Source organism: Symsagittifera roscoffensis, chromosome 4 (genome assembly GCF_963678635.1).
Source record: "Symsagittifera roscoffensis chromosome 4, txSymRosc1.1, whole genome shotgun sequence".
Lineage (NCBI taxonomy): Eukaryota > Metazoa > Xenacoelomorpha > Acoela > Convolutidae > Symsagittifera > Symsagittifera roscoffensis.
The window spans coordinates 54,179,230-54,202,753 of NC_087065.1; the positions used below are offsets into that span (position 1 = coordinate 54,179,230).

At 36.8% G+C, this 23,524-nt stretch overlaps 1 protein-coding gene across 1 annotated transcript in view; it reads right to left on the reverse strand.

Annotated features, from left to right (window-relative positions):
• LOC134844945 (uncharacterized) overlaps window positions 1-20,971 on the reverse strand; it is a 72,013-nt gene extending 51,042 nt beyond the window's left edge. Inside the window, exons 1-6 of the mRNA XM_063861770.1 lie at window positions 20,696-20,971; window positions 19,668-19,870; window positions 19,055-19,231; window positions 15,866-16,006; window positions 8,978-9,129; window positions 8,586-8,693 (exon numbers count right to left, since the gene is read on the reverse strand). Of these exons, the coding sequence (XP_063717840.1) occupies window positions 8,586-8,693; window positions 8,978-9,129; window positions 15,866-16,006; window positions 19,055-19,231; window positions 19,668-19,870; window positions 20,696-20,807 (893 nt within the window). The 5' untranslated portion in view covers window positions 20,808-20,971. The remainder of the gene's footprint in view (window positions 1-8,585; window positions 8,694-8,977; window positions 9,130-15,865; window positions 16,007-19,054; window positions 19,232-19,667; window positions 19,871-20,695) is intronic.
• Window positions 20,972-23,524: the final 2,553 nt, after the last annotated feature.

Below are 23,524 nucleotides of genomic sequence, written 5' to 3' on the forward strand. Positions count from 1 at the left end.
ATTTTATGACATTGAATTCTGCTTTTAAACGTCGAAATTTATTGTAGTTCATTATTCTTTGTTGACTTGAAATTTCCGATAATTACGGTTAATTTACGTGTGAAATGAAATGTTGTCAATCAGCCAGCTACGCAAAACCGATCTGCCTCAGAACCAAAATGAGGCAGAAATATGGTACGCCGACCCGGACAGGAGCAGTTCATGGATTTGAGAGCTGACCCGGCTAACCTTGGAGCTCTCACCTCTTGGCTTTCTGTTGGGGTGGAGGGCGAGGATGTTCTAGCTAGAATTCATAGCGAGAAAAACCAAGGCCGTAACTAATGAGTTTTTTGGTTAACGAAGAACAGTGTGTGAGAGAAGAAGAAAACTGAAAGTTATTCATGCGCCATTTTTAAAGTTGACTTTTAATGTTTTCTTTTTGCGTATTTTTCGACAGTGAGTTCTGCTTTTAAATACCAAAATTTATGGCAGTTCGTTATTCTTTGTTGACTTGTAATTTCCGATAATTACGGTTAATTTACGTGTGAAATGAAATGTTGTCAATCAACCAGCTACGCAAAACTGATCTGCTTCAGAACCGAAACGAGGCAGAAATATGGTGCGCCGACCCGGACAGGAGCAGTTCCTGGATTTGAGAGCTGACCCGGCTAACTTTGGAGCTCTCACCTCTTCTCTTTCTGTTGGGGTGGAGGGCGAGGATGTTCTAGCTAGAATTCATAGCGAGAAAAACGAAGGCCGTAACTAATGAGTTTTTTGGTTAACGAAGATCAGTGTGTGAGAGAAGAAGAAAACTGAAAGTTGTTCATGCGCCATTTTTAAAGTTGACTTTTCATTGTTTTCAATTTGCGTATTTTATGACATTAAATTTTGCTTTTAAATGCCAAAATTTATGGCAGTTCGTTATTTTTTGTTGACTTGTAATTTCCGATCATTACGGTTAATTTCTGTGTAAAATGAAATGTTGTCAATCAGCCAGCTACGCAAAACTGATCTGCTTCAGAACCGAAACGAGGCAGAAATATGGTGCGCCGACCCGGACAGGAGCAGTTCCTGGATTTGAGAGCTGACCCGGCTAACTTTGGAGCTCTCACCTCTTCTCTTTCTGTTGAGGTGGAGGGCGAGGATGTTCTAGCTAGAATTCATAGCGAGAAAAACCAAGGCCGTAACTAATGAGTTTTTTGGTTAACGAAGAACAGTGTGTGAGAGAAGAAGAAAACTGAAAGTTATTCATGCGCCATTTTTAAAGTTGACTTTTCATTGTTTTCAATTTGCGTATTTTATGACATTGAATTCTGCTTTTAAATGCCAAAATTTATGGCAGTTCGTTATTTTTTGTTGACTTGTAATTTCCGATAATTAAGGTTAATTTCTGTGTAAAATGAAATGTTGTCAATCAGCCAGCTACTCGAAACCAATCTGCCTCAGAACCGAAACGAGGCAGAAATATGGTCCGCCGACCCGGACAGGATCAGTTCCTGGATTTGAGAGCTGACCCGGCTAACCTTGGAGCTCTCACCTCTTCTCTTTCTGTTGGGTGGGGGGGGGAGGATGTTCTCGCTAGAATTCATAGCGAGAAAAACCAAGGCCGTAACTAATGAGTTTTCTGGTGAACAAAGAACAACGTGTGAGAAAAGACAAAAACTGAAAGTTTTTCATGCGCCATTTTTAAAGTTGACTTTTTAAAGTTTTCTTTTTGCGTTTTTTTTTGACATTGAATTCTGCTTTTAAATACCAAAATTTATGGCAGTTCATGATTCTTTGTTGACTTGTAATTTCCGATAATTACGGTTAATTTACGTGTGAAAAGAAATGTTGTCAATCAGCCAGCTACCCGAAACCGATCTGCCTCAGAACCGAAACGAGGCAGAAATATGGTCCGTCGACCCGGATAGGAGCACTTCCTGGATTTGAGAGCTGACCCGGCTAACCTTGGAGCTCTCACCTCTTCTCTTTCTGTTGGGGGGGGGGGGGGGGGCGAGGATGTTCTCGCTAGAATTCATAGCGAGAAAAACCAAGGCCGTAACTAATGAGTTTTCTGGTGAACGAAGAACAGTGTGTGAGAGAAGACAAAAACTGAAAGTTGTTCATGCGCCATTTTTAAAGTTGACTTTTTAATGTTTTCATTTTGCGTGTTTTATGGCATTGAATTCTGCTTTTAAACACCGAAATTTATTGCAGTTCATTATTCTTTGTTGACTTGAAATTTCCGATAATTACGGTTAATTTACGTGTGAAATGAAATGTTGTCAACCAGCCAGCTACGCAAAACCGATCTGCCTCAGAACCAAAATGAGGCAGAAATATGGTCCGCCGACCCGGACAGGAGCAGTTCCTGGATTTGAGAGCTGACCCGGCTAACCTTGGAGCTCTCACCTCTTCTCTTTCTGTTGGGGGGTGAGGATGTTCTCGCTAGAATTCATAGCGAGAAAAACCAAGGCCGTAACTAATGAGTTTTCTGGTGAACGAAGAACAACGTGTGAGAAAAGACGAAAACTGAAATTTTTTCTTGCGCCATTTTTAAAGTTGATTTTTTAATGTTTTCATTTTGCGTATTTTATGACATTGAATTCTGCTTTTAAACACCGAAATTTATTGCAGTTCATTATTCTTTGTTGACTTGAAATTTCCGATAATTACGGTTAATTTACGTGTGAAATGAAATGTTGTCAATCAGCCAGCTACGCAAAACCGATCTGCCTCAGAACCAAAATGAGGCAGAAATATGGTCCGCCGACCCGGACAGGAGCAGTTCCTGGATTTGAGAGCTGACCCGGCTAACTTTGGAGCTCTCACCTCTTCTCTTTCTGTTGGGGTGGAGGGTGAGGATGTTCTAGCTAGAATTCATAGCGAGAAAAACCAAGGCCGTAACTAATGAGTTTTCTGGTGAACGAAGAACAACGTGTGAGAAAAGACGAAAACTGAAATTTTTTCATGCGCCATTTTTAAAGTTGATTTTTTAATGTTTTCATTTTGCGTATTTTATGACATTGAATTCTGCTTTTAAACACCGAAATTTATTGCAGTTCATTATTCTTTGTTGACTTGAAATTTCCGATAATTACGGTTAATTTACGTGTGAAATGAAATATTGTCAATCAGCCAGCTACGCAAAACCGATCTGCCTCAGAACCAAAATGAGGCAGAAATATGGTCCGCCGACCCGGACAGGAGCAGTTCCTGGATTTGAGAGCTGACCCGGCTAACCTTGGAGCTCTCACCTCTTCTCTTTCTGTTGGGGGGTGAGGATGTTCTCGCTAGAATTCATAGCGAGAAAAACCAAGGCCGTAACTAATGAGTTTTCTGGTGAACGAAGAACAACGTGTGAGAAAAGACGAAAACTGAAATTTTTTCATGCGCCATTTTTAAAGTTGACGACTTTTTAAAGTTTTCATTTTGCGTTTTTTATGACATTGAATTCTGCTTTTAAATACCAAAATTTATGGCAGTTCATGATTCTTTGTTGACTTGTAATTTCCGATAATTACGGTTAATTTACGTGTGAAATGAAATGTTGTCAATCAGCCAGCTACCCGGAACCGATCTTCCTCAGAACCGAAACGAGGCAGAAATATGGTCCGCCGACCCGGAAAGGAGCAGTTCCTGGATTTGAGAGCTGACCCGGCTAACTTTGGAGCTCTCACCTCTTCTCTTTCTGTTGGGGTGGAGGGCGAGGATGTTCTAGCTAGAATTCATAGCGAGAAAAACCAAGGCCGTAACTAATGAGTTTTCTGGTGAACGAAGAACAACGTGTGAGAAAAGACGAAAACTGAAATTTTTTCATGCGCCATTTTTAAAGTTGATTTTTTAATGTTTTCATTTTGCGTATTTTATGACATTGAATTCTGCTTTTAAACACCGAAATTTATTGCAGTTCATTATTCTTTGTTGACTTGAAATTTCCGATAATTACGGTTAATTTACGTGTGAAATGAAATATTGTCAATCAGCCAGCTACGCAAAACCGATCTGCCTCAGAACCAAAATGAGGCAGAAATATGGTCCGCCGACCCGGACAGGAGCAGTTCCTGGATTTGAGAGCTGACCCGGCTAACCTTGGAGCTCTCACCTCTTCTCTTTCTGTTGGGGGGTGAGGATGTTCTCGCTAGAATTCATAGCGAGAAAAACCAAGGCCGTAACTAATGAGTTTTCTGGTGAACGAAGAACAACGTGTGAGAAAAGACGAAAACTGAAATTTTTTCATGCGCCATTTTTAAAGTTGACGACTTTTTAAAGTTTTCATTTTGCGTTTTTTATGACATTGAATTCTGCTTTTAAATACCAAAATTTATGGCAGTTCATGATTCTTTGTTGACTTGTAATTTCCGATAATTACGGTTAATTTACGTGTGAAATGAAATGTTGTCAATCAGCCAGCTACCCGGAACCGATCTTCCTCAGAACCGAAACGAGGCAGAAATATAGTCCGCCGACCCGGAAAGGAGCAGTTCCTGGATTTGAGAGCTGACCCGGCTAACTTTGGAGCTCTCACCTCTTCTCTTTCTGTTGGGGTGGAGGGCGAGGATGTTCTAGCTAGAATTCATAGCGAGAAAAACCAAGGCCGTAAATAATGAGTCTTCTGGTGAACGAAGAACAGTGTGTGAGAGAAGACAAAAACTGAAAGTTGTTCATGCGCCATTTTTAAAGTTGATTTTTTAATGTTTTCATTTTCCGTATTTTATGACATTGAATTCTGCTTTTAAACGCCGAAATTTATTGTAGTTCATTATTCTTTGTTGACTTGAAATTTCCGATAATTACGGTTAATTTACGTGTGAAATGAAATGTTGTCAATCAGCCACCTACGCAAAACCGATCTGCCTCAGAACCAAAATGAGGCAGAAATATGGTACGCCGACCCGGACAGGAGCAGTTCATGGATTTGAGAGCTGACCCGGCTAACCTTGGAGCTCTCACCTCTTGGCTTTCTGTTCGGGTGGAGGGCGAGGATGTTCTAGCTAGAATTCATAGCGAGAAAAACCAAGGCCGTAACTAATGAGTTTTTTGGTTAACGAAGAACAGTGTGTGAGAGAAGAAGAAAACTGAAAGTTATTCATGCGCCATTTTTAAAGTTGACTTTTAATGTTTTCTTTTTGCGTATTTTTCGACAGTGAGTTCTGCTTTTAAATACCAAAATTTATGGCAGTTCGTTATTCTTTGTTGACTTGTAATTTCCGATAATTACGGTTAATTTACGTGTGAAATGAAATGTTGTCAATCAACCAGCTACGCAAAACTGATCTGCTTCAGAACCGAAACGAGGCAGAAATATGGTGCGCCGACCCGGACAGGAGCAGTTCCTGGATTTGAGAGCTGACCCGGCTAACTTTGGAGCTCTCACCTCTTCTCTTTCTGTTGGGGCGGAGGGCGAGGATGTTCTAGCTAGAATTCATAGCGAGAAAAACGAAGGCCGTAACTAATGAGTTTTTTGGTTAACGAAGATCAGTGTGTGAGAGAAGAAGAAAACTGAAAGTTGTTCATGCGCCATTTTTAAAGTTGACTTTTCATTGTTTTCAATTTGCGTATTTTATGACATTGAATTTTGCTTTTAAATGCCAAAATTTATGGCAGTTCGTTATTTTTTGTTGACTTGTAATTTCCGATAATTACGGTTAATTTCTGTGTAAAATGAAATGTTGTCAATCAGCCAGCTACGCAAAACTGATCTGCTTCAGAACCGAAACGAGGCAGAAATATGGTGCGCCGACCCGGACAGGAGCAGTTCCTGGATTTGAGAGCTGACCCGGCTAACTTTGGAGCTCTCACCTCTTCTCTTTCTGTTGAGGTGGAGGGCGAGGATGTTCTAGCTAGAATTCATAGCGAGAAAAACCAAGGCCGTAACTAATGAGTTTTTTGGTTAACGAAGAACAGTGTGTGAGAGAAGAAGAAAACTGAAAGTTATTCATGCGCCATTTTTAAAGTTGACTTTTCATTGTTTTCAATTTGCGTATTTTATGACATTGAATTCTGCTTTTAAATGCCAAAATTTATGGCAGTTCGTTATTTTTTGTTGACTTGTAATTTTCGATAATTAAGGTTAATTTCTGTGTAAAATGAAATGTTGTCAATCAGCCAGCTACTCGAAACCAATCTGCCTCAGAACCGAAACGAGGCAGAAATATGGTCCGCCGACCCGGACAGGATCAGTTCCTGGATTTGAGAGCTGACCCGGCTAACCTTGGAGCTCTCACCTCTTCTCTTTCTGTTGGGTGGGGGGGGGGAGGATGTTCTCGCTAGAATTCATAGCGAGAAAAACCAAGGCCGTAGCTAATGAGTTTTCTGGTGAACAAAGAACAACGTGTGAGAAAAGACAAAAACTGAAAGTTTTTCATGCGCCATTTTTAAAGTTGACTTTTTAAAGTTTTCTTTTTGCGTTTTTTTTGACATTGAATTCTGCTTTTAAATACCAAAATTTATGGCAGTTCATGATTCTTTGTTGAATTGTAATTTCCGATAATTACGGTTAATTTACGTGTGAAAAGAAATGTTGTCAATCAGCCAGCTACCCGAAACCGATCTGCCTCAGAACCGAAACGAGGCAGAAATATGGTCCGTCGACCCGGATAGGAGCACTTCCTGGATTTGAGAGCTGACCCGGCTAACCTTGGAGCTCTCACCTCTTCTCTTTCTGTTGGGGGGGGGCGAGGATGTTCTCGCTAGAATTCATAGCGAGAAAAACCAAGGCCGTAACTAATGAGTTTTCTGGTGAACGAAGAACAGTGTGTGAGAGAAGACAAAAACTGAAAGTTGTTCATGCGCCATTTTTAAAGTTGACTTTTTAATGTTTTCATTTTGCGTGTTTTATGGCATTGAATTCTGCTTTTAAATACCGAAATTTATGGCAGTTCGTTATTCTTTGTTGACTTGTAATTTCCGATAATTACGGTTAATTTACGTGTGAAATGAAATGTTGTCAATCAGCCAGCTACCCGAAACCGATCTGCCTCAGAACCGAAACGAGGCAGAAATATGGTCCGCCGACCCGAACAGGAGCAGTTCCTGGATTTGAGAGCTGACCCGGCTAACCTTGGAGCTCTCACCTCTTCTCTTTCTGTTGGGGGTGAGGATGTTCTCGCTAGAATTCATAGCGAGAAAAACCAAGGCCGTAACTAATGAGTTTTCTGGTGAACGAAGAACAACGTGTGAGAAAAGAGGAAAACTGAAATTTTTTCATGCGCCATTTTTAAAGTTGACTTTTTAAAGTTTTCATTTTGCGTTTTTTATGACCTTGAATTCTGCTTTTAAATACCGAAATTTATGGCAGTTCGTGATTCTTTGTTGACTTGTAATTTCCGATAATTACGGTTAATTTACGTGTGAAATGAAATGTTGTCAATCAGCCAGCAACCCGAAACCGATCTGCCTCAGAACCGAAACGAGGCAGAAATATGGTCCGCCGACCCGAACAGGAGCAGTTCCTGGATTTGAGAGCTGACCCGGCTAACCTTGGAGCTCTCACCTCTTCTCTTTCTGTTGGGTCGGAGGGCGAGGATGTTCTAGCTAGAATTCATAGCGAGAAAAACCAAGGCCGTAACTAATGAGTTTTCTGGTGAACGAAGAACAGTGTGTGAGAGAAGACGAAAACTGAAAATTGTTCATGCGCCATTTTTAAAGTTGACTTTTTAATGTTTTCTTTTTGCGTATTTTATGACATTGAATTCTGCTTTTTATATACCAAAATTTATGGCAGTTCGTTATTCTTTGTTGACTTGTAATTTCCGATAATTACGGTTAATTTACGTGTGAATTGAAATGTTGTCAATCAGCCAGCTACCCGAAACCGATCTGCCTCAGAACCGAAATGAGGTAGAAATATGGTCCGCCGACCCGGATAGGAGCACTTCCTGGATTTGAGAGCTGACCCGGCTAACCTTGGAGCTCTCACCTCTTCTCTTTCTGTTGGGGGGGGGGGGGCGAGGATGTTCTAGCTAGAATTCATAGAGAGAAAAACCAGGGCCGTAACTAAGAGTTTTCTGGTGAACGAAGAACAGTGTGTGAGAGAAGACAAAAACTGAAAGTTGTTCATGCGCCATTTTTAAAGTTGACTTTTTAATGTTTTCCTTTTGCGTATTTTTTGACATTGAATTCTGCTTTTAAATACCGAAATTTATGGCAGTTCATTTTTTTGTTGACTTGTAATTTTTGATAATTACGGTTAATTTACGTGTGAAATGAAATGTTGTCAATCAGCCAGCTACCCGAAACCGATCTGCCTCAGAACCGAAACGAGGCAGAAAGAAAGGTTTGCAACTTATTTCGCCTTATGTGATTTAATTGGCACACTTTAATAAACTTCAATTAATCAGAAGATAGTTATATCTCTGTATTCATAATTTGACGCTTTAGAGTTTGGTCGCAATGCGGAATAACTAACACGATCCAAAAGATGGTTTTAGCTGAAAACTACGTTGATTTTAGAATTGAAACTGGTATAGACTCCACAATAACTGTAAATGTTCACCGTTTCGACAGATTGCTATAAAGCAAAACACCATGGTTTTTTCTGTTACCCGGGATAGTTTTTGCTGAACCCCATACATTTTAAATATCTGTTTTCGAAGCTAAGTTTTTCTTCTGGCCACACTCACTCTGGGTTGATGATGTCCGTGGCTTTGGCCTTGAGATTCTCCAGCAGTTTTCCCTTGCTCACGTTCAGTTTTTTAGAGCCGTCCGGTAGCCAATCAAAATCCAGGTAGCTGAATAAAATAATTTATCAGAATAAAAATATTTTATCAGAATATTTTATCAAAAAAACTTCAGCACTTTTTGCTAAAACAACATCATTTTTTAAAATCAGGTGGGGTTTTTCGTTTTTATTAAAAGTTCAATGCTGTTGAAACACTTTTAATATTTTCTATTACTGAGGAACAAGACAAATACGTTCAAATATGCTATTGGGATTTAATTGTTAGACCACGAATAATAATCAACTTCTTTAGAATAATAATTTTAAAAAAAACGGATACTTTACTGCACTAACTTTGTCATGGCTGGGTTGCCATAAGCTAGCTTCTCAATTCCCTTCAGCTTGCGCGTGAACAAAATGCATCGGTCTCTATTTTTCTCATTCTCCTGGTCTATGAAGGCGCATTTCAGCTCTGCTTCTGTAACTGACTTCTCGTAAAACAATGCCTGAAATAGCCAAAATTTACAAAAATAAGCAGCAAGTACAAGAACGGCATAATTCAAGGAGCACCCAATTACCCAGATAACCAACCCCCTCCCCTCGCCAACCAAGGGTTCCTCTTTTTCAAGTTTTTCACCTTTATTTCACTCAATCTATTTACATTCTATAATTATTCTTATGTACAGACTTCGTGAGTTGACGCGAATCTGAAATGAGCTTAACGATGTAACAAAAAGATCCTTTCGTGAATCAGCTCTTTCAGATTACTTTTTTCACTAGGCTGAGCAATTTGATTTAACACACTACAATTACATTTTGGCCAACTAGCTCTGAAAGTTTTAGGGGCCAATATTTGTTTGTTTTTTGATGAGAAATTTTCGTTCTATTCTGTTTAAAAACAAAACTATTTGCGACACTTCAGGGATTCGGCCAAATGACCACCAAAAAGGTCCCATTAGAGTACTATTGACGATGCCATCAATTTTGGTCAACCAACACCAAACATTTTTCTGAAGGCGCCGTGGGCGCCAATTTACACTAAACTTGAGTGGGAAACGTGCGCACAAAGCATGTTTTTGGTTTAAAAAAAGGTCAACGCGGCGCCGAATTTTTACCCGAAGTAATCGAGAGGACTGAAATGACATTGACCAAGTTTAATCTATCATTTCTAGATAAATTATAAACACCAAAACAACATTTTGGACGCGCCTGTCTCCTCTCTCGCTTAAGGCATAATAAGAAAATCGGCAGTTTTGTGGCTTGTACGCGGTAGTCGATGTAGTTCTTGATTGTTCATATAAATTTCCAAACCAACCCTGTTTTCGTAAACATAGCCAACAGACAGTTGGAAATGAGCCAAGGAACGCAAGGAAACACAAAAACACACTGACTTGTCTAATGAAAAAACTTCAAGCTTCAAATTTAAAAAATGCTATTAAAGCTTTTTGAGTTTTAAGAACAATTTATAGTAAAAGTAAGTCAATTTGAGAAAACTGGGTCAATTGGTAAAATATTCAGTCCACTGGGAGTTCTGAAAACTAAAATTCACTTTTAAAAATAGATTTCGATCACCTTTTTGTGACCTTAACTTTTTTTCTGTTAAATTGAGGAGCTTGATTTCCTTTGTTAAAGCAAAAAATCTGAATTTAAAAAAATCAATCTTAAATTTGAATTCGCATTCAAAGATCAATTCGCAAAAAATCTGAATTGAATCTGCAGAAAAATTAAATCTGAGACAAAATATCAAATTTTTGACAGTCTCAGGCAATTTGGTAGCCTCTTATCCATACTTAGGTCTTATATTGAAACCAATCAGCTTGCAGCCGTAGTTCAGCATTGCAAATTTTAAGTTAGTTCACTTAAAAAGTAAACAGTAAACTGCTTAAACATGTCGTAAACAAAGTATGCATAACTACCAGGTTTTGCAGCCCGCTTTCATTAACCAATTTAAATTTAAAATATTTTCTGTCGTTTTCGGCCTCTGCCCTTGTGTTCATTTGAAACAAAAGCAGTGTATTCATTTGAAAATAAATTTTGTAAGAAAAATACAAAAGCAATTTCAATTTAATCTTTAAAGTCTTTGCTTATTGTTCCTTTTTTGGATGGAAATAACAAAATGTTTGTACTCGGGTGGTTCTTTTTCTCAAGACAACTTCCAATTGTTCAGTAGCGATTTTTGGCGGAAACTTTGATACAGACTGAAAAATTTTGATGCCCTAGCGCAAGAAAAATATTTTGCTCACTTTTTGTAAAGTTATGAGGGTTTGAAAATTGAGAACTTGGCCAACTTAGGATAATCAATGCATTTCAAATCTTTCGCAGAAAATGATTGGTGAATTTTTTTTTGTATTTCTCATTTTTGGTTGCGCTGGGGCAAAGTAGTCTCTCTCTAAGCCTTGTGGTATAGTATAAACGGCCTGCAATGATGTCGGAGAGAATCTGTCGACAATCGAATTGATAGTTTTCATGAACAATGTTTTGTCTTTCTTGCGAATAAGATCTCTTAGAGGTAGAGAGTTTTGAATAATGCCAATTATCTTTGAGTCTGTTTCTTTGTGAGATAGTTTGGATAGTTTGGATAGTAAGAGACCAAGTTTAATTTGGTAAGCCCTAGGCTTTTCAATTTGAGCAGTACATAAATTTTCGTTTAATTTTTAAAAACAATTTTAAGGATATGAGGCTCGAACGAAAATTAAATGCTGATTTATATACTCAATCATTTTAACTCTTTTTCCAATTTATTTTCTGACACAGTGGAAATTTTTGGATTTCTTAAGATAGAGACACGTATTTTATTTTGGCTTCGGGTTATTCAGAATGAAGTTGTTTTCACTGCATCATAAATTTATTTGGCTAAAAAATGACTGCGTTTTGTTTACGCTGTTTTTTCCTCCAAACATTGGTTGTTGTCATTGGTAAGTTTTACCGGAACGTAATGTTTAGCTTTGGGACTTTGATAGCTGTAAGCCGCATTAAAACCAATTGGTCCTAAAACCGTGCGTTGCGGTAATCCACTAATGGTTTGCAGCATCGTGGTAATCTCCCCATTTGTTGCGAGTTGCCCATTCGCAAAAAAATCTGCCGAGATGATTTATAAATGAAGGAAAAGTAATTGAGTTGTAACACATGAGTTGAAAACTGGCTAATTGATAGAAAAAAAATGCACAAGAATTACATCACTTGATTTGGAATTTGTCAATGCAAGTGACGGGAGAGACGTTTACAAGAGGAAAAAATTTTCATAAAAAAGTTCTAATACTCTATAGAGCAGCCAAAAAATAACGTTTCCCTCTGATGCGAGCACTTTTGTTAATTTTTATTTTCTCTACGAAGACGTGAACAATAAAATAGATGTCAAATTTTAATACTTCTAAAAAATCACTTAATTTGGATTCTTTCTAAGTCCATCCACAAAATATTTCAAAATTATAGCAAGCATTGCTTAGTACACTTTTTTTCCCGACCAAGTTTCTATGTGAAAACTTTTGTCAAAATTAGAAAAAAATTGACAAAATACCACAGGATTAGGGGTCTTAGTGTTTTTTTTTGACGGCCAAAAAATTACACGAGGAAACTTCACAGTCCAAAATTTTAAAACTAAATCAATTTCACTTTGTGTTAATGTTGTCGATTGATGTGACAAAGGTAGTTATCAAGAGTTGTTTTGGTTGAAATCGATAGGATCGGTAATTTTCCTTAAACTAAAATTCAGTGTTTGTAGTTACATATGTACGAAAAAACTATAATATTAGAAAAAATTGTCAGGAATAATTCGTTCTTATGTTTTCGTTTTTGCTGTTCAAAAATTGTTCACACGGCATTTTGCATGTAAATAATGCTGTATAAATTTGTTCTTATGTTCACGCTGAGACGTTTTGATGAAGTTTGTAACCTGAAAAGCAATTCTAAATAGACTTTCAAATATTGAACTGCAGAAAAAATCATTGGGAAACTGGAAAAGAGCCGGTTGGTTAAAAATCAGAGAACCAATCAAGGCTGACACACTTTGGCAGTTGTTTCAAATTCCAACAAATATAAACAAAATAACCATGAAAACAGAAGTAAATTTTATTCATTTCAACTTCTTCGGATCAAGATATGTTGTAGTTTTTTTCTTTGAGCTCACACTTAGAGTTTTAGTTGGCGGTAATTTGTGTGTACGCTAAGGTTTTCCGGAAGATTTGTTGAAATAGTATATTCGTATGTAGTGTTTCATAGGTTTCCGGGCTCTATATAATCGTTAAATACTAGCATATATCAAAATCTATGAATTGTCAGCAATCTACCGTTCATTTTTATTGTCTGGACTACTCTCTGAATCAATCTTTTTGCTCGTGGGTGGCAGATCAGAGATTGCCTTTTTAATCACTTTGATTTGCATCAAATTTTGATTTGATCGCTACCGTACTCGGGTTCATTGACGCTACCAAGCATGGTCTGATCACTGACAGATTTTTCTTAGCTGATTTAATAGTTGTTATTTTTTGCGAAAACTTCCATCAAGCCACTTCAATTGTCAAAAGCAACCAAAATTTTGCTTGGTCTTTGATATGGGCTCAGTTCATATGATTTTTTCCGTACCTCTGCTTCCAGTCGCTTGGAGACTCTTTTTCTAGTGATGGTCTAATTTTCCGAAAAATCTCATTTTTTTATGATAAATTTTTCTGCGCCTTGAGACATGTTATGTCAAAAGGCCATCGTTCAAAAAGCAGTTTCTTCTCGCTGTTTTCCTTGAAGCAGCTTCTGAGCATCGTCTCTCATTTGCTTTCTGAATTGCGGCTCAACTAAAGATATCAGAAATCGGTCTTTAAATTTTTTCATGATTTCATTTCCAGTTTCAATCGTGATTCATTTTTACTGCTTAATTTCCAATTATCGCTCTTCATGTGTTTTCGGACGTCCTGAGCTTACCAAATTTTCGGACGTCCTGAGCTTCTGTGTTTGCGAAAAAATTGGTTCAAAGAAGAAAATTATCTCCTGAGCACTAATAAAACACTGAGAGCATTTGCATGCTGTAAATGCTCTGATGACATAGTTAAATTTGTAATCAGCGCAAATGCTCATCTGGTTATTCTTGCTGTCATTTCTGATTTTTTTCTAATGCGTGAGTTTTCGCCCGAATCAGAATTGCATCAGTCTTTTCACCACAGGCACTGATGACAAACTTTTTGTTCTATCTTGGAAAGGTCCGTAGAGCATCTTCCTGGCAAAGAGCAGTATCCGTTGTCAACAAAACTTTGCCAGTTTATAAAATGTCTGAAATTCTCACTAGGTGACTCACAAGTATCATGTAACCTCGATTTTTTATCATACGTCAGGCTTCTGGCAGCGTAACTATCATACGACAGGCTTCTGGCAGCGGAACTATCATACGACAGGCTTCTGGCAGCGGAAACTGATAATTCAAAAATGAACATTTGTAAGTGGTTTTCAGTTTAGCTATGCTTTATTGATAGTGAAATGTTTTTCTCAAATTATGTTCTGCTACTTTGATGTTCCATAGGCAAGTTGTTTTTTTTGGCAAAGATGATCACCTCTTTAAGTTTTTGAGAATGTTCTGGATGCAGTTTGAAATTCCTGCAAGAATTCTCGTACCATTGGGGTGAAGTTTGTGGTCGCCGCATATTGTGAAGTCGCCGATTTTCTGGTGTGCCACACTTATCGGAATAGATTGGTAACTCTTCCGGGCAGCACTGATCCGAGCACACCTTTTCTGATCATCATCTCGTATACAATCAATTTCACTGTCTTTTGCATTGAATACGGAAAACTGCGTGTTTTGCCAGAAAAAATTGCGAGCACCGGGCTTTTGCTTTTTTTAGGCATTCCAATTGTGACCGTTGCTAAGGTCCGTTATATCCCATGTATCTAGTTCTGGGTGGTCAGCAGATCCCGTCCATGGAATCTGAAATCCTTGCTTTGTCGTACAGCTGTTGAACGTTCCATGACAAATCACACACAGCTGATAACACTTTTGTTGCCACTTGATCTTAAAGAACTCAGAAAGTTTCTGTGCTTCATCGCCGAACTGTAGGACAGCTTGCTTATCAGCTAGAGTTTTGTCTGCCTTAACTCTCCTTCAACATTATTTCAAGCTGAAGTTTCACGCTATATTTTGTTTGCAACCCGAATGTATGAAAATTAGTCAAATTCATTTTGTATTAAAATTTCAATTATGTTGTCAATTGAGTTGTTAATTAAGTTGTCAAATAGTGTCAGTTTTTGGTCATATATCGGCATGCTGTTCATGTCTGATATAAAATATTGTTTGTTTTTGTTATTTAAGTTAGCAATGCACTGGTAGTTAGAGTTTTGTGTTCTAACCCGAATCCAGTTTCAAGCGTTAATAATCGATTATATGATGATTTTAGTACCAGTCTTACTAAAAATGAGAAAAAAAATTGATTTTATTCAATTATGAATTGATTATACTCTTGCTTTTTGAAATCCAAGTATAATCAATCATAATGCATTTTAATCAATTATAATCGATTGTTGACCCATCTATTTTTGATACAAATAAAATCTATTATTTTTATCCCAGTTTCTAATTCATTCAAAATTCTGACAAAATAGGAGATTATAATCAATTTTAATCGATTATAATTGATTAAAAGAGTTTTTTGAATGAACTTTAATCAATTATAATCGGTTATAATATATTATAATCTCTTGAAAACTATCCCGATTATAATCTTTTAAATACCTAATTTTGGTAATTATAATCAATTACAATTGTCAAAAAATCATCATAATTATCTGTTATAATCAATTGCTTACGCCTAAGCTTAGATGCGGGAATACTTCTGAAAGTTTTACGCACTTCTGATGTTTGTACAGCTATGCGAGTTAATCATCACTGATCTTTTTTGAACTGAGATGTGTCTCGCCTTTTATTGTAATTTTTTTGCTCGTAAATCGGCCGAGTTTTATTGATCTGAGTCAATACCAGGTTAGACGAAAACGAACGCAATTTTTTCGGACTTGTGCATTAAATGCCCTCGGATTACTTACCTCCGGAATCCCTCAGAACAGAGCCCCTTCGACAAAATTTTCCATTTTTGATTGTGTACGCTTCAAATTAGTATTTGGTAGGAAATACTGGAACATTAGATAAAAGAAAAATCTAAAAGATCCTGATTTCGATATTTCAGAATACTTTTCAAAAAAGTTTAGAAAGAGAGAATAACTGATGTTTCGAAGATTTTGCTCTACTTTCGTTTTCGATTGTCATTTACTTGCCTGGTCTCCCTGGAACTTCTTTTTGGCTAGTAATTTCAGGGTTTTTTGGATGTCGTTGGCCAGGGCGTCCCACTGTTTTTCCGCTTCCGCCTTTTTCTTTGGGTCAGGTGACTCGTAGTCCGGAAGAACTTGCGGAACTTTCTGGAACATGCAAAGAAGCTTAGAGTAATCTAATTTTGAACACAAAATGGTCAGTTTAACGTGCTAGGGTTGCTTCTAACTTTTTAAAGTAAAATAATCGTAGTACTGTTTTTTACGTTTTTTTAAACTGGATACAACAATTTTACTGAACAATTAAAAGTGAAGTAATTAGTTGCACCCCCAATTTTTATAGTCTCATTCAGTCTTGAGAACATATGGCGCTCTAAAAGTTTTCAAAATGCACATGCAGCAATTGAGAACAAGGATAGCCGGTTACTATGCAAAGAATTTTCCGACCATTGTTTTAACAAAATACAGGAGAAAATTTTTTAGTCTCTTTTTTTTCTGCGTGGTGTGATAAAAGATCTGAACGAAAAACTAGAGTTTAGGCATATTCAACGGTTGTAGTAAAATAAACAAACTGGCAAAATAAGCATATCTAGTAGTTTTTTTTTCTACAATTTTTGAAGAAAAACGACTAGAAAAAAATCAAAAAAATTAGTGTAGTTTCTGAATTTTGGAAGTTTTTGATTCCAAACAGGCGTTAAAAAATTTTAAAAAACTTTACTGAGGTGAAACTAAACTTTCACATCTTAAATGAAGCTATTTTAAGCTATTAAAATTGGCTACTTTAAGCCTGCTCGCTCGCTTTAGTCGCTCGAATTAAGACTAAAAATCAACAATTTTAAACCTGTTTTTTTTTGCGATAAATTTTCGAAACATTTCTAGCTGTCGTTCGAATCACGACTGAAAGGGCTTCAGCATGATATATTATTCAACCCATTCCGATCAATATTTGAGAAACTTGATTTTGCGTGGGAAAAAGAAAAACTAAAACACATCATCCGAGTACAACGATACTCCCTAATTTTCAAATAGTCGCAATGCGAGAGAAAAACTCCTCGCCAAAACTGCAAAATAATTGTAGCATAAACTAAAATCCCCGCAAAAAATGGCAGTAAAATTGTTCATTTACGGAACACAGAAATTGAAGTTTTTTAAACCGTTAAAATAAACAAAGATATACTTCACATTTTTCCGTTTTCTGTGTAACAAAGTTCATGGCTGATATAATGACACATGATAAAAAAGAGCATTAAAAAGGATGTAATTAAACAAAAAATTAAGCAAAAAAATTATATATGTTGTTTTCAATGCGTTGTCCGATCATTAAAACGAATCTCGCCATAGAGGTGTTCGGGGTGACCAACAAACGCTGTAAACAGCACAAGGGGTTAGCTAAGCCAGCTGTAATTATGATGAAAAGTCACTGATTTAGTGCTAAATCAGAGCTAGTTTCTGCAGCGCTGAATCAGCGCTAACTTATGTTCGTTTATGCGCTAATTTATTCTGAAAATTGGTGAGTTAACACAAACTACTCATTGATTTATTCCTAAAATAGCAAAAGCAACAGTAAAATTTTTCTTTTTTTCCGTTTTCTGAAGAGAGTGATGGAATATTTGCGCTCGGGGTGTTATTTTTTCTAGACGAATTTCATTTTTTAACAAGCAATTTCTGACGGAACTTTTTAATATCATTTGAAAGATACTGTTGTCCTGAGCTCAAATTTATATAGGCATTTTACCTGAGATCGTTTTTCGTAAAAATATGGGTTTTAATGATATGGGACGGAGATTTAATAAGTATAAGAAATCATTCCAAGTTGGACTGAGGCCCGCTCTTTGGTCTATTTAAAACTTTGCTAAATGCAAAATACATCAATTTGTACTTTAAATAGCGTGTGGGCTGATCATTTTCCAAAATAACATCAAAAAAATGTTCTTTAATTTTTCAGTTTTTCGAAAATTTCATAATTGATTTCATTTTAAATTACTTCATAGAAATTAAAGTGCACTCGGAACTTTCAAGGCTTTGCCCTGATACGAGCAGTCTTGTTTCATTTTCGTGACAAGGCGCCTTCTTGGATGTAGTCTGCCAGTCGACCTCATTAGCATAGTTTCGATTTGTTAACCTCATTAGCATAGTTTCGATTTGTCATCCAGCTTTGTGCAGACTCCAAATTTTGCCGCAAAAATCATGAATATTCTGTGAATGAAACTCACAATCGAATTTGAATACTACCGTTAACCGCGGAAAAATTCCCGGGGTCAGATAGATTACTCGAATTTATTGGTTGTCAGCTTTTGGCTTTTTTATTTAGGAAGTTATTTCTGATCATGTCCTTGAAACTGTGGAGACTTTGATAATCCGGCCCGTTGATCATTCCGCTTAAACCTTTTCTACCTACCTAAAATACGTAGCTTTAAAGCGAAAGCTTTTCTTTTCAAAATTCAACTTCCAGGTGTTATTTGCAGGGCTACATGGAACCCCGATCATCTCTCGGGCGAGTTTTGTTTGAATGGGCAGACAGACAATGCCTTGAAAACAACATATTTCGGTTTTTGGCCTTGGTCTTTAAGCTTTTTCATTCATCAAATGTCAATATATCAGCCACAAATCTCGTTTCAGAGAAAATGGGAAAACGTGAAGCAAATCTTTATTCATTTTATCGGCTGTAAACAAAGAAAAAAATACAATTTCTGTGTTTCGTGACTGTGCAGTTTGTTTTCTTTTTGCCTAGGATTAAGTTTACACTGCAGGCCGTTTGTTTTATTTGGCAACCATTTTGTGTTCGAATTTGAGTTTTCTCAAGCCGCTCATTTGTAAAAAGTTTAGAACGCCTCTTGGGTTAATTACACAAAACGAAAAAAAAAGAATAAATTTTTATTTTTCATCGGTTGAAAATTAAAAGTTAAATCTGTGACTGTAGCATCTGATTTTAGCTGCGAAAAACGTTCTTAAAGAGTGGCCGGGAAAAAAATACAGTCTACAGTATCTTTCCATAAAACAGTTTCGGAACAAAAACATCTTTCATTTGACCAAAATTGTTATTTTTAGCATCCAGAATGCATTATTTTGCATGAGGAAAGTTTGCATAAACTGTCCTCATGCAAAAATGTTCGTTCAGTTCTGGTGGAAATCGTTCACGAGGTTATTTTAGAGGGTATTGTTCACATGCTCCTAGATAAATGGTAATTTGAAGTGCACCTGTGGTATGTACATTCCACTACCCCTCTCGAGATTGTTCTCGTCCAGTTTGTAGAGAGTGGCGACAGAGGAGAAGTCCACTCCGCTGTTCCTGGCCGCTGACTCCAAACTCATGTAGTCGAAGCGTGGGATCTCAGTCCTGATCGGGTCGAAGCCATACTTGTCGCACAGGAACACCTGTGCGCCACAGAGAAATTAAGTCCCTTACTCCCCTCAAGGAGTGAACAATCTCTCTCCTAAATCTTTTTAGGGAGGACACTGTCCAGTTGGTCAAAAGCATTCATTTCCAGCCAATAAGAATTCAGTATTTTGCGTGCTGGCTTTTTGCTTAAATTTGCCGTTTAATTTGGTAAAATGATTGAAAATTTTTTCAAATGGGCTGCGCCTCTGCCTAAATAACTTCAAAAATGGTAATTGCTGACTCGATGGAGCTTCGTAAATATTCCCCCTAAGGTACCTAGTAACTAACATCCACCTGTTCAATGAAAGAAAACAACGGTTAAGCACATATGAGTTTTTATCCTTTTGCAACGATTTCCTTCCATTCACAATAGGGGGTACGGGAGGGGAGGGGTAACATGACTGCGAGACCGGTGGTTTGTAAGTCACTGACCACGAAGTTGGGTCCGGCCGAGTACTGGATACAGTTGCGGATCTCCCTGAGACAGAGCTTCTCGGTGGAGTGGTCTGAGCGGGAGTTGTCTTTGATGCCCCAACGCATGTCCACCAGCTGGAACTCCAACTTCCTAGCCTCACAGAAGGCACGCAAGTGGGGGTACAGCTCCTTCAGCACAATGTCACGCTCCAATTTGGTGTCTGAACAAACCAAGGTATCCCAAGTCCATCAATCTTTAATATCTTTCCAAAAACTGTGAAGAATCTTGGTTGAATCTTGAACAAACTCTTGGGTGTCTAGGCAAGTTCTTGCCAAAAAATCTTGGAAGATATCAAAGGTTCTTCAAGAAAATTCAAGGATATTATTTTTATTTAGATTTGGAGAGCGGTGGTGGCATGGCTAAGTCTCCGCCGCTGAACCGAACGGTCCAGAAAGCAACCAGCCCAGAAAGCAACCGCAACCAGCCCAGAAAGCAACCGCAACATAGCAAATAGTTCTTAACAAGGCGTGCAGGAGCGGTTTTCTGTATTAGCTGTACAGCTCATATGATGGTTATTTCCTTTCGCGGATTAACTTTCTTAAATAATTTCTCACTTTAAATATACATTTTTTCAGCCAAAAAATTGAGTTCAAATGAATAGGTTTTGTTATTACAAGCCGAGATAATACACAAAACCAATGAACAGCAACTCACAGCCACAAACTATAGTTTCTTAAAGAAAATGACCTTTTAGCTCTTTTTGAAATTTTTCGATAGAGGAATCGGATTGTTTACCGCGCTTTCTCTCCTCGAAATAAACACAATGAGGGTAAACACTCAACTTGTATTAGAAATTAATTCCATTAATTCCATCAATACTTGTATTAAGTCTTAATTAATTCCAAGCATTTTTTTCTAAAAATCTTCTAATAAGTAATGAAAAGGACCCATTTTAACATTAAGAAAGGATCTAAATTAAAACAATGACTGCAAAAACGCAGATTCTAAATTTATTAATGGAACAAATCACAGAATAAGAACTTACCTGTGAAAGTTGAACTGAAAAAAATTCGGACAATTCTAGAATTAAACTTGGGCAGATTTTCCAGTTTTCCCTCCAAAATGGCCCGATCTTCTGTAGAATAAGAAATCGGCATTTAGCTAACATAAACTCTTCAACTAACTGTACTTCTAAGAAAAATAAATTGCAAAACCACGTTGCTTTCTGTTTTTGTCAATGAAAAATAGTTTCAAATTGACATTATACCATCAAGTAAGCAGCGCGTGTTTTAGTAACAGATCTCAAGTCTATTAGCTATTATTGATACTTCTTCATAGTCTCTGTCAAGACAAAACTGCAAACACAATCAAGCGTACTACGCTTTTCACTATCAGCTAATCGTGATTGTTTATGAATAAGAAAAACAAAATACCGTGGTTGTTATCAGCTTTTCGAACAAAATAAACAAAAAATAGAAATGACTCAATTTGGAAACAATTTAGCTTTTCGTCTAAATTTCGAATAGCATAACCATTATTCAGCACAGGCGCAGATCTAGGATTTTCTCGAGGGTGTGACTTTTTACCAATTGAAAAATTTCTAAAATTTTGAAAAGTTTTCTTATGTTTTTTTTGATCGACCCTATTGATTTTCTGATTTTGCCCAAATCACTGCAGACAGATCTTGTCTTTCAAAAATTCAAAATCAGTTAAGCTTAAAAGACCCCAAAGGATAGTTTTTGGGCTTTTTGTTAGGTTTGAATTAAAATATTGCGTTTATTCGGAGCGTGCTCCTGCTGTATTAAAAGCACCGAAGAAAAATTTTTAGAAACAGTTTTATGTTGGTCTACTGGAAACAGGTTTCGCAAACATTTTTTAGAAAAGAACGTCCGCCTCTATCCCCATTTCTCCGCAGCGCAGTTTTAACTGCGAGCTCCTAATTTTTCCGACTGTCGTTGAAAGTTTATGATTCAGTTTTTCAAAAAACGGTGAAATAAAAATTCCAGAAGGAAAAATATTGCGTCTAATAACGCATTAACATATCAATTGGATCTTTAAAACTTGCCATTATTGTTCTCATTTTTGTAACAAAAGTAACGGAATATTTGTGCTCGGGGTGGTGTTTTTTCTACAGAAAAATTTCGACTCTTTAATTAGCCATTTTCTCGGAGTTTTTTCATAACATTCAAAAGGCATTGTTGCCTTCAGCTTAAATTTGTTACGTTATGGGTGTTTAAAGATTGCCAATTCGAGACAATTAACGCGCGATAAATTTCGCACTTTTATCGCGTAAGCGGAGATTTAATCTGTCTTAGTAATCGTTTCAAATTGGTTGAAAAAAGCTTAATTGCCATAACTGATTTGTTACTAGAAGCAAAAAGCTATCACTTTGATCTTTATATGTCGTGTGGGGAGATGGTTTTCACGAAAAATCTCAAATTGAAAAAAAAAAATAGTTATGTTTTATTACACATAAGTTTTTTCATGTTATTACTGCTCCATATACCTTAAAATGCAGTCAGAAAATCAAGAGCGTTGCCCTGATACGAGCAGTCTGGTTTAATTTGTAAAGATTTCTCAGCCGTGTTATTCCGCTGCTTACGCAATGTGTCAATAAAAGTCATACATATTGTGCGAATTAATAGACCCAAATCAGCCGTGAGTTATCCGACAATTTGGCAAAATGTCGGAATTGATTAAATGCGAGTTTAATAGAAAACTAAAATTTAATTAAGTCAAACCGGCCTTAAAAAATTCTAAATTCATTTTTTTAATGTAGTTTTAATTTTCAGCTCGGTGTATCAATATCTTTCAAAGTACCAACCTTTGTCAAAAGTTTCTAATTAAAAAGTCAGTACATTTTGAAGAGAAAACCAAACTGAGCACAAATATTCTATCTTTCGTTCAAAAATTGGACAAGTAAGTTACAAAGAGTGTAGGTAAAATGCCAAAACTGTATTTACTATGCGATTACATTTATTTAGTTAAATATTTTTTATTTTGTAAAACACTTTGACGACCTTTGTTAAGCCCGCATTTTCGAGAGACACGGTGTAGCCACTTTTTTTAAAAATATTGCGTTGACCTAAGTTAGAAGAAAAACTAATTTCTTTTCAAAACCATAAACTGTTTACATTTTCAGGCCCATTTTTTTAGGCAGATCTTTTTGGAAATTTAATGAAGCAAGTTTGCATTTTGTCAAAACTAGAGCTTTTATATTTTAAAAAAGTGACAAAAGAAATGGCGGTTTTATAAAACTACAGAAAAAAATTTGTTTTGAGAGAATTCCGTAAGCACGATTAAGGCAAAAATGACTGTCACAAAAAAAATCATTTACGGAATAAACGGAAACAATTGGCAGCTAGAATTGCAAAGTATACTACAGAGTCTTTTAGATGCCAATTTATACAAGTTAAGCCGTTTGCTGCGCAAAATTTGAAATTCTTACATTTTGTTTTTACTTTTTTAATTAATTGTGAGCAGTACGCGGGACAGGCACTTAGTTATTTGTTTAAATTTTCCATGTTTTCTTCAGGTTAAGAAAAGTTTGCGCTCTGAATTTTCAATTTCGCTTAAGATGTAAAGATGTGGGGTTCTGTCATTTTCTAGTCTAAACCAAAGCTTGTTCTTCTCTCTAAATTTTGATTTGTACATTCAAATGACTGTACTGTTTGCCAAAATTACAAAATGATCAAATAGACGTAAAGCTTCAATAGATTTGCTTCGTTTTCCTCCGTCAACTTATCATGTTGCTCTGATAATTTGTGCATAACAGTTGAGCGTACAAGGCACATTAAATTAAGACATGATTTAGGACACTAGCCGAACTTCATTTGTTTTTAAAAATTTCAGACGCTTAAGTATACAAAGAAGT